Raw genomic sequence first — 12,139 nt, 5'->3', positions numbered from 1 at the left:
GAGTTATGAGACTAAAGAGGTGAATAGATGATGCAAAGCAGCAGTTAAAAGTTAAAAGTTTGTTCTGTTAATGTGTTCACCAGTCTAACATGTGACCAATCTCGTCCTACAGGTGCTGGTCATCTTCTCAGACGGACTTGATGAAGACGTGATGACACTGGAGCAAGAATCAGAGCGGCTTCGACAGTCTGGTAAAAACTGAGAGAGGCAGAAGTTTTTCCTGTGCAGATGGATGACACATGAAGGCATGAATCTGTCCTCTTTCTGTGTTTGTTTTCTGCAGGGATCAACGCTCTGCTGGTTGTGGCTCTGGAAGGAGCGCGTGATCCCGCTCAGCTGCAGATGGTGGAGTTTGGTCGAGGTTTCGGTTACAAACTTCCTCTCAGCATCGGCATGCCAATGGTCGGCAGCACCATCCTCAAACAGATTGTAAGTCATTCGTGTCACAACAGCTGCAACAGAAATCTACAGAGAATTAGTAGCATTGAAGCTAGTTGATATGCTAATTGTAAAAAGGAAAATTTAAGAGAAAATTTAAGTCAAATGCATCGTTCTGGTGCAATCTGAGAGTAAAATTAACAGGTTATATCTATTTTAAAAAAGTTGTCCTTTAAGCACTTATTGGACTATTTAAACCAAATATATCCTTTTCTACATTGTGTTTCTTCAAATTACTAAACTAACTTCCAGATGACTTAGAAGTGGATCAGGATCAGAGTTGATTTATTGTACAGATGGAAATAAAGAAGATCTGTCATTAAGACTTTGCTTTTTTAAACTGAACCAACCAAACCAACATAATGTCGCCAGGGTTGAGTGGAAGTGTGTGGGGACGTTTATTTGTGCTGTTGAACGTAACCGCTGTGAAACAATCAGAAAATAACGTTTTATTGATCTGAGTCACCGACTTTCTCACTGTCAGCGCTCCCTCTCTTTATTCACTCTCTAACTCGGTGTTTCGGTTTAACTGGTGACCGTGTTAAGTGGTGACTCTCTCTCATTACAAGATATGTTACGAGAGGGGAATGAGTCTTCTGAACACAATTTAACTTTAGCGTAAGTTAGATAGTAAGTACTCACAGATGAGTATGTATTTAAAAATGATTAAACTACTAAAGGCTTTTAAGAGAACACCTATGTGATGGTCACCATTTAACACGGTCACCACCCTTAGCAAAAAGTAGTATACTTGAGGTTCATTTTATTAAGTATGCTTGAGTGTAAGTATAGCAAGTATACTTCATGTCCTCCTCCCTCCTTCTTTCCTTCCCTCCTTCCTTCCTTCCTCCCTCCCTCCCTCCTTCCTTCCTACCTTCCTCCTCCCTTCCTTCCTTCCGTCTGTCCTTCCTCCCTCTTTTCCTTCTTTCCTTCCTTCTTTCCTTCCTTCCTCCCTCCTTCTTTCCTTCTTTCCTTCCTTCCTTCCTCCCTCTTTTCCTTCTTTCCTTCCTTCTTTCCTTCCTTCCTCCCTCCTTTCCTTCTTTCCTTCCTCCCTCCCTTCTTCTTTCCTTCCCCCCTTCCTTCCTTTCTTCCTTCCTTCTTTCCGTTTTTCTTCTGTCCTTCTTTCCTTCCTTCCTCCTTTCCTTTTTTCCTTCCCTCTCTTCCTCACTCCCTTCTATCCTCCCTCCACCTCCCTTCATTCCTTCTGTCTTTCCTTCCTCCCTCCTTCTCTCGTTCTTTCCTTCCTTCCTTCCTTCCTTCCTCCCTCTTTTCCTTCTTTCCTTCCTTCTTTCCTTCCTTCCTCCCTCCCTCCCTCCTTCTTTCCTTCCCTCCTTTCCTTCCTTCTTCCTCCCTTCCTTCCTTCCTTGACTCGAGGACAACAGGAGGGTTAAAGTATAAGTGTAAGTCTTAGTATTAATGTACTTTTCTTAATACTTGTCAGTATAAGCCAAGTATACTTCACTATACTATTCTTAAGTATATAAAATATAGTATATAAAAAGTCAACTTCAAGTATACTGCCTCAGTTTTATTATAAAATAAGTTTACTCGTAGTACACTTGAATAAACTACTTTTTGCTAAGGGCCATGAAACTGAAACACCTTACTGACTCTGCCCCGCCGTTCAGTGTCAGAACAGCGAGGAGAAATAAAGTAGTAACCGGAGACATGACATGCAATGACAGCAAAATATAACAGAGGTTAACCTTATGGCCTCTCGTCCTCTGCTCTCTCCACAGTCTATATAGTTGACGATCAAGGAAAACACTACCAATCAGATACGTTTGACAGATTTATTGAACAAGATTAAATGAATGAATGAATGTTGTGCTCTTGATGCGGTGTGGGGAGGCCGGATGAAGGATCCGCCGCAGCACCCGGGCAGCGAGGAACCCCCTAGGAACCTATGAGAGAGGAGAGAAAAACAGAAAGAGAGAGGGCGGGGTGGGGGGGAAACTCGAATACGAGAGCGAAGGAGGGGGCAGAGGTTAGGTCTGTTTATATAGGAGCAGGAAGGGGTGTAATTGGTGTGTTTTCCCGCTCCTGAAACTGCGCTTATCAAGCTTCTATTAATGGGAAACACCGATATTTTGTTTATTTGTGCAGCACTTTTCTTCAGGTTAGTATGATTCAAACTGCTTTACAGGTGACTGACAAGCTGATAATAGGAGAGGAATGAAAATGAAACCAATGAAATGGGTTTAAAGAAAAAACTAAATAAGAACTTGATGCTAAATGCGAGACTATATTTGAATTCTTCTCTGAAACCTCTCCTCTCTTTTTTACTTTGATGCAACAAACTCACTGAACGTCACTTGTTCACGTGGATGTTGAACGTTCCTGAGATTTCATCATTAGCATCATCAACGCCCCTAAAAGGCGACCCATTCCCCTCCATTGGTGGGCAATTTCATTTAAAAAAAAACAAGACAATTGAACGCCACACATTTTTTCTTTAATCAATGAAATGTGACAGAAGTTACATCAAGATACAAAACAGGTTTTTCAAAGGTAAATATAAAATCCTTGAAATCACGAGAATGAAATAAATAACTCCTCAGTTCCTCAGAATGATAATAATCACAGAAACTAATCTCTTCAGAACTGGTTTTCCTGTCTTTGCATGTCTGTTTGCAGAAGGAAAAAAAGCCTGAGGGAATTTCTGGCTGGAGAAAATATGCAGATTACTCAGCAAGTCAAAGAATGGCCAAAAAAGTAGATTCCAGTGAACTTGAATAGATTTATTGAAATTAAACAACTGAACCTGATATTTATTTACTGTGACGTGTTGACTTTAAAACAGCATTTTATTATTTTATCATGAAGAAGTTGCCCACATTGTGACTTTTTTTTAAATATAGTGCCTAAACCCTAAATGTGTTTTACATGGATGTTAATGTACAGAAAACTTTACATTGTATGATTTCACTGAATCTGCAGCCTGTAAAAATCATTATTATTATTCATTAATTTGCACATTTAAAAACATAATTTTAACAGAAGACTGAATGATTTGATACACACACACAAAGACAAGGGTTGGACACATGTTTTATCTACATACACTCAACTATATGTGATTGTAAAGGAAACAAACCCGACAGCAGAGGCAGGAAGCTGTACTGTATGCACAACATAAAACAGCATCACATTAACCCTCCTGTTGTCCTCGAGTCAAGGAAGGAAGGAAGGGAGGAAGGAAGGAAAGGAGGAAGGAAGAAGGAAGGAAAAGAGGGAGGAAGGTAGAGAGGAAGGAAGGAAGGAAGGAAGGAAGGAAGGAAGGAAGGAAGGAAGGAAGGAAGGAAGGAAAGGAGGGAGGAAGGAAGAAGGGGATGAAGAAGGAAGGAAAATAGGGAGGAAGGGAGGAAGAAGGAAGGAAAGGAGGGAGGGAGGAAGGAAGGAAAGGAGGAAGGAAGAAGGAAGGAAAGGAGAGAGGAAGGAAAGAAGGAAGGAGGGAGGAAAGAAAGAGAGAAGGAGGGAGGGAGTGAGGAAGAAGGAATGAAAGGAGAGAGGAGGGAGGAAAGAAAGAGAGAAGGACGGAGGGAGGAAAGAAAGAAAAGGAGGGAGGGAGGAAGGAAGCTAGGGGGAGGAAAGAAAGAGAGAAGGAGAGAGGGAGGAAAGAAGGAAGAGAGGAAGGAAAGGAAGGAAGGAAAGAAGGAGGGAGAAAGGAAGGACAAAAGGAAGGGAGGAAAGAGAGAGGAAGGAAAGAAAGAGAGAAGGAGGGAGGGAAGAAGGACAGATGGAAGGAAGGGAGGAAAGGAGGAACAGTCAAAACAGACGGGGTCAATTTGACCCGGGAGGACGACACGAAGGTTAAATAAAACTAATGGAAACGTCCTTGTCCCTCTGTGCAGGATGCAGTATCAGACAAGGAGTGCTGCAGCGTCATGTGCAAATGTTCAGGAAACGAAGGCTTCCGCGGCTCTCGGGGGTCCCCGGGGTCAAAGGTGAGTGTGTGACTGAGTGTGGTTCACATGTGCCTTTTAAACTTTAAACATGATGTCAAGAGAGTTTGGGGAGAATGTGCCAAAAGCAATGAAGAGTCATCTCGTGGCTGAGAGAGAGAAAGCAGATACTTGCAGTGATTTCATAATGAAAACATCAGGCCTGGTTCAGCGGCTGACACCTCAAATTAAAACCAGGATGTAGTTCACAGTGCCACGGTCAGTGTTCAGTTTCTGTTCAGATGTTTTCCCCAAGGATGAAGGGAAGGACTACATGATGATACAGCAGCTGCTCAACCTGAGATACAGACTCATTTAAGTCAAAGTTTAAAAGAGAAATCGATGGTTCATGTTTCCAGGGATAGTTTTATAGTCTTATATTTATATTTAGTCGTAAGTAAGGATGTCCGATTGGCCGATATTTAATTAAAAATGTAATATCGGGAAGGTTGGGAGGGGTTGGACATAGGAGGGAGGAGGGGTTGTTGCTGTGCTGTGTGAAATGCAATAAAGATAAGAGTCGCTTTAAATTGAAGTTGTTCTCTTATTTTGCACAGACAGTGTTTACATGTGGAAAGCCATGTTGCATTTATATATGCATCCAGTGGGGCATCACAATAAAATGAGGCATAATGTGTTAATTCCACAATAAGAGATATGTTATGTTGTTACCTAACAGTTTTGGTGTAAAAAGCCTGCATATATCGGTATCGGGTGATAACGGTATCGGAAATTAAGAGTTGGGGAATATCGGATGTAAGCAGAAAAGTCAGTATCGAGCATCCCTAGTTGTAAGCCTCCCTTCATTTTTGCAGTACACACCGGCATATTTGTGAGGTTAAGCTAAGTTTGGACCCAAAAGCAGGACTCAGACTCAGCTGAAATGCTGTTTTACTGAGACTTTGTAGAGATGGAGGCAGTCAGATGATTAATGAACCTGAAGCACCGGCAAACACGAGAGATAAACAGACTAGAAGTTAAACTTGGCAGTAAGGTAAGAAGCCTGTTGGCTGACAGAGACTGGTGGAGGAGTCGAGGTGTAAACTGCAGCGCCGCGCCCAGACTGACACAATGAAAGGATTTGAAATTTAAAAAAACAGCTCTCTGAAATATAGCAGGCTGATTCTGTCATATTTAAGTGGACTTCATCACCCTCAACATTAAGCATCTGTAATTGTCTTGATTTGTTGTATTCCTGTATTGTTTTTTCTTATCAATCAATAAAGAAAGTATAGTGTGATTTTGAGATAGCAACCATGTGCTGAAATAGAGTCTGCTATGAATGTTTCTTCATGAAGGTTTCCACATTTCACTTTTTGCTATCCTCAAAGAAACTTGAGGAACCTGGTTGGTTTTAAGTGCCACTGAAGCTGTTGTGTGTGTGTTTACATCCAGGGTCTGACTGGACAGAAGGGTTTCCCCGGGTTCCCAGGAGAGGAGGGCGTCGCCGTAAGTGCATTTTTATTCTATTTATTAATATTTACTCATTAAAGTCTGTGTAAAGTGAAAATAAATATGTGTTCTGATTTTAACATACCACAGAAAAGTGTGTTGTTAACCACCCTGCCAAATTTGAATGATTAAAAAAAATCGCCAAATATATGAAATTAGACTTCAAAGTTGTGTAATAGTCTGCCTATTTCTCTGGTCCCAAACGCTGAAGCCCCGCCCCCTACCAAGTGTCACCTGTCAATCAAAGTCACCACCTCTACCAGAAACATGGACGCTAGGTCTGAGAGCTTTCTGCTGCTAACTCAGCTGCTAGCTCAGCGGCTAACTCGGCTGCTAGCTCGGCGGCTAACTCGACGGCTAGCTCGGTGGCTAAATCGGTGGCTAACTCAGCTAACTGGCTAACTGTAGACTGTAGTAGTAGTGTGTGCTGAATGTATTTATACCTCTACAGCAGCAGGTGATTTTCAGACCCGTCCATTAAATCCAGACACAGAAATCTTGAAACACAGTTTGTGAAGCCTAGCTCCACAACTCAAATCTAAATGGTTGAAATGCTTTTTACACCTTTTTTAGAAATACATTTATGACCTATTTAATGTGTTTAGAAGAAAATGTCTGAATTCACTTTACACAGTCTTTAAAGATCCCCTTCAGACATGTTGAAAGACATAAAAATACTGTTCTATGATGATCGGCTTATGGTTTTCCTTTCAATAAACACAATTATGAGACTAATTGGAAAGAATCCAACTGGAGGGTTAGTAATTTTTCGATCATGTTTGACGTAGTTTACCTCACGTTAACAGAGATGATAATGGATGATTAGTCCATTGAACTTACAGAGAGCGATGATGAACTCTGGTAAACAGGATTAGACCGTTCAGTTTTAAACAGTTGATGGCAGAGTGAGTTTCTCATGCAAAAAAAGTCAAATATTTGGGTTTTTGGTTCTCAAAAGGCAGAATTGGCTGCTTTGGCTTGTCTTACATAAGAAGAAATGTTTTGGCTTTTGAATGTTGTTTGGACCAAACAAGACACATCAAGTCAGTGAACTCTTGCAAAACTTCTATTTAATGTTTTATGACAAAATGAATGGCAGACAAATTGCTAATGAAGATAAATTGTTACAAGTTCAATTTAAACTTTAACGAACCTGAAGGGGGAACGCATTAATTATAATAAAAATACCCTTAGCAAAAAGTAGTATAGTTGAGGTTCATTTTATTAAGTATGCTTGAGTGTAAGTATAGCAAGTATACTACGGACCATGTACTTGTAGTGTACTAGAAAGTTTACTAATTTAATACCTCTTCAGACCAAATTGGAACATTTTTAACTTTATAAAAGTATACTTTGTAGTATACAACAAGTCCACTCATCTATATACTACTAGTGTACTAGGTTTATACTTCTAGTCCACATGTTAGTTTATTGAAGTAAACTTAACCCTCCTGTCGTCCTCCCGGGTCAAATTGACCCCGTCTGTTCTGACTGTTCCTTCTTTCCTCCCTCCGTCTTTCCTTCCCTCCTTCCTTCCTTCCTTTTTTCCTCTGTCCTTCTTTCATTCCTCCCTCCCTCTATCCCTCCCTTTCTTCTTTACGTCTGTCCTTCCTCCCTCCTTCCTCCCTTTCTTCTTTCCTCTGTCCTTCTTTCATTCCTCCCTCCCTCCATCCCTTCTTCCTTCTTTCCTCCCTCCCTCCCTCCTACCTCCGTCCTTTCCTTCCTTCTCCCTTCCTTCCTCCCTCCTTTCCTCCCTCTCTCCTTTCCTTCCTTCCTTCCCTTCATTTTCCTACCTCCTTCCTTCCTTTCTCCCCCCTTCCCTCCCTCCTTCCCGCCTTTTCTTCCCTCCTTCCTTCCCTCCATCCTCCCTTCCTCCTTTCCTCCCTTCTTCCTTCTTCCTCCTTCCCTCCCTCTCTCCTTTCCTTCCTTCCTTTCCTTCCCTCCTCCCTCCTTCCTTCTTTCCTTTCCTCCCTCCTTTCCTTCCTTCCTTTCCTTCCCTTCCTTCCTTGACTCGAGGACAACAGGAGTATTAAAGTATTAGTGTAAGTCTTAGTATTAATGTACTTAGTCTTAGACTTTTCTTTATACTTTTCAGTATAAGCCAAGTATACTTCACTATACTATTCTTAAGTATATAAAATATAGTATATAAAAAGTATACTGCCTCAGTTTTAGTATAAAATAAGTTTACTCGTAGTACACTTGAATAAACTACTTTTTGCTAAGTTTAATCATATGAAAATCTTTATCTAGACTTCCAGTGTGTGTAAATGACCCATATCCTGTTATTAACCATGTAAACTCTACCACAGAGGGTTAAATGAGTCAGTGTGTGTGTGTGTGTGTGTGTGTGTGTGTGTGTGTGTGTGTGTGTGTGTGTGTGTGTGTGTGTGTGTGTGTTTGTGTGTGTGTGTGTGTGTGTGTGTGTGTGTGTGTGTGTGTTGCAGGGCGAGCGCGGCGGTCCCGGACCCAGCGGACCTCAGGGTGTGCAGGGTTGTTCTGGACTCAGAGGAATGAAGGTACAGCAACACTTCAGTGATGATATGAGTGATTATTATTAATTATGCATTTCATTTATGATGTGTGTGTAACTCAAACTGCCGTGTGTGTGTGTGTCTGCAGGGCAATCGAGGCCTGAGAGGAAACAGGGTGAGTACCACGGAGCGGTGAGGAAGTCATGTGTGTGCTGTATGTAGCGAGGAATGTTTGGATAAACAATAAAGTCCAGATAGAAACACACAGAAAGTAATAAAACTCAGCTGTGAGTCTCAGTTCTGATCTGACGTTGCAGGGAGGAGACGGAGAAGACGGGCTGAACGGAGTCGATGGAGAACAGGTACGATCCTCACAGCTGTGTGTGTGTGTGTGTGTGTGTGTGTGTGTGTGTGTGTGTGTATTCAGTATATGATGATGATACACTGCTTTCTGCCAATATTCTGAGATTGTGACTTGTAGATAAAATTCATGCCAAATTAACAGCAGTGAAAAAGTAAGTAAGTACTTTTACTGTAATACTGCATACTACATCACTCATAATACTGCAGTACTTTTACTACATCACTATAATACTGCAGTACTTTTACTGTAATACTGCATACTACATCACTATAATACTGCAGTACTTTTACTGTAATACTGCATACTACATCACTATAATACTGCAGTACTTTTACTGTAATACTGCATACTACATCACTCATAATACTGCAGTACTTTTACTGTAATACTGCATACTACATCACTATAATACTGCAGTACTTTTACTGTAATACTGCATACTACATCACTCATAATACTGCAGTACTTTTACTGTAATACTGCATACTACATCACTCATAATACTGCAGTACTTTTACTGTAATACTGCATACTACATCACTATAATACTGCAGTACTTTTACTGTAATACTGCATACTACATCACTCATAATACTGCAGTACTTTTACTGTAATACTGCATACTACATCACTCATAATACTGCAGTACTTTAACTGTAATACTGCATACTACATCACTCATAATACTGCAGTACTTTTACTGTAATACTGCATACTACATCACTCATAATACTGCAGTACTTTTACTGTAATACTGCATACTACATCACTCATAATACTGCAGTACTTTACTGTAATACTGCATACTACATCGCTCATAATACTGCAGTACTTTACTGTAATACTGCATACTACATCACTATAATACTGCAGTACTTTTACTGTAATACTGCATACTACATCACTCATAATACTGCAGTACTTTTACTGTAATACTGCATACTACATCACTATAATACTGCAGTACTTTTACTGTAATACTGCATACTACATCGCTCATAATACTGCAGTACTTTTACTGTAATACTGCATACTACATCACTATAATACTGCAGTACTTTTACTGTAATACTGCATACTACATCGCTCATAATACTGCAGTACTTTTACTGTAATACTGCATACTACATCACTATAATACTGCAGTACTTTTACTGTAATACTGCATACTACATCACTCATAATACTGCAGTACTTTTACTGTAATACTGCGTACTACATCACTATAATACTGCAGTACTTTTACTGTAATACTGCATACTACATCACTATAATACTGCAGTACTTTTACTGTAATACTGCATACTACATCACTATAATACTGCAGTACTTTTACTGTAATACTGCATACTACATCGCTCATAATACTGCAGTACTTTTACTGTAATACTGCATACTACATCACTATAATACTGCAGTACTTTTACTGTAATACTGCATACTACATCACTCATAATACTGCAGTACTTCACTTTCAATGGAGTATTTTTACTGTATTTTTGTTGTATTGGCACTTTTTTTACTGGAGTCAAATATGCACTTCTTCTATATTAAGAACTTATTAAACTTCCATGTCATGCTTATGTCTGGAAAACTCTAGTTTACAGTATCAGATTTGGTGTTTCTTAGTACAGAAGTGCTGGAAAATCCTCCATATGTGAGAGCTTCATGTCAGCCAGATGCTGGATGTGATGTTACTGTCCTCTCTCACCTCACTCAGCAAGGTTTTCTTGACCTGAACACTCACATATTGTAATATAAAGAGGAGAAGAAATGCTCCTCTGTCAGTTTAGACTAATGAGATCAGATTCAGTATTTGATGAATGTTTGTGTTATTATTTTCATTATGGAGGTGTGTTCAGGAACCAGCTGATTGGACTGATTTCAGTTTTTTTTTTTGGTGCTCAGCTGTTTGTGTTTGTGTGTTTGCAGGGAGCGACCGGAGCAGACGGAAGCAGAGGAGAGAGAGGAAGTCAAGGAAACCCAGTAAAATACATATTTCATATTTATCATCATATTATCATTATATTATCATTATATTATCGTCATATTATCGTCATATTTAGAAGCATTTAAATTTGCATTTTGTTATTTACAGAAAAATAAAACATTCATTTGATTAATTTACCTTAAATCTTTCTGCTTTCTATGATAAATTGCTTTTTTTATATGAATTAATATAATTTTACAGTATTTAGCAGATACGACACATCCTGCAAAGTCCAGGAAGAATAAAGATGTTTAGCTCTCATTGTTCATCGATCTATCAGAGGAACATGAGAAGGAGCCGTCCTGCTCTAGTTTAGTGGAATTCCCCTTTAGCCGTCACAGTAAGCGGCTGGGAGGTGTTGAACTCTGAACTCTGACCTCTGACCTCTGAGGCGGGTTGATTGACAGGTTGATCTGTCGTCCTCAGGGTATCCCAGGTATCAGAGGAGAGGCGGGGCTGGGAGGAGATCGAGGACTCAGAGGAGATCCGGTGAGTTAATCCGTTATTCCTCAGACTGAACACTGATGCGTTTAAAGCTGCTTTATATGTTTACGCTCCTAAATGTTAGAAAAGTCTGCTGAGTCTCTTATTTCTTTACATTTTTTCTCTCTGTTGCCTTTGATAATTAATAATCTGTTATCATTAAAACTATTTTCATTACTACTGCTAATATCTTCTGTTCTTGTACAAGATGAAACCATAACACACTCTGTATCTATAGCAACCATAACACGACCTGTATCTATAGCAACCATAACACGACCTGTATCTATAGCAACCATAACACGACCTGTATCTATAGCAACCATAACACGACCTGTATCTATAGCAACCATAACACAACCTGTATCTATAGCAACCATAACACAACCTGTATCTATAGCAACCATAGCACAACCTGTATCTATAGCAACCATAGCACAACCTGTATCTATAGCAACCATAACACAACCTGTATCTATAGCAACCATAACACAACCTGTATCTATAGCAACCATAACACAACCTGTATCTATAGCAACCATAACACACTCTGTATCTATAGCAACCATAACACATTCTGTATCTATAGCAACCATAACACAACCTGTATCTATAGCAACCATAGAACAACCTGTATCTATAGCAACCATAGAACAACCTGTATCTATAGCAACCATAACACACTCTGTATCTATAACAACCATAACACAACCTGTATCTATAGCAACCATAACACACTCTGTATCTATAGCAACCATAACACAACCTGTATCTATAGTAACCATAACACAACCTGTATCTATAGCAACCATAGAACAACCTGTATCTATAGCAACCATAACACAACCTGTATCTATAGCAACCATAGAACAAGCTGTATCTATAGCAACCATAACACACTCTGTATCTATAGCAACCATAGAACAACCTGTATCTATAGCAACCATAGCACAACCTGTATCTATAGCAACCATAACACAACCTGTATCTATAG

At 39.8% G+C, this 12,139-nt stretch overlaps 1 protein-coding gene across 1 annotated transcript in view; it reads left to right on the top strand.

Annotated features, from left to right (window-relative positions):
• col6a4a (collagen, type VI, alpha 4a) overlaps positions 1-12,139 on the top strand; it is an 85,527-nt gene that overhangs the window by 45,551 nt on the left and 27,837 nt on the right. The window contains exons 13-21 of the mRNA XM_062422093.1: positions 113-191; positions 284-429; positions 4,293-4,385; positions 5,778-5,831; positions 8,282-8,353; positions 8,457-8,483; positions 8,626-8,670; positions 10,605-10,658; positions 11,089-11,151. Of these exons, the coding sequence (XP_062278077.1) occupies positions 113-191; positions 284-429; positions 4,293-4,385; positions 5,778-5,831; positions 8,282-8,353; positions 8,457-8,483; positions 8,626-8,670; positions 10,605-10,658; positions 11,089-11,151 (633 nt within the window). The remainder of the gene's footprint in view (positions 1-112; positions 192-283; positions 430-4,292; positions 4,386-5,777; positions 5,832-8,281; positions 8,354-8,456; positions 8,484-8,625; positions 8,671-10,604; positions 10,659-11,088; positions 11,152-12,139) is intronic.

The sequence above is a fragment of the Scomber scombrus genome, chromosome 7 (assembly GCF_963691925.1).
Source record: "Scomber scombrus chromosome 7, fScoSco1.1, whole genome shotgun sequence".
In the NCBI taxonomy this organism is placed as follows: domain Eukaryota; kingdom Metazoa; phylum Chordata; class Actinopteri; order Scombriformes; family Scombridae; genus Scomber; species Scomber scombrus.
Note: the sequence above shows the minus strand (reverse complement) of the source record. Positions and strands in the feature narration are given on the sequence as shown.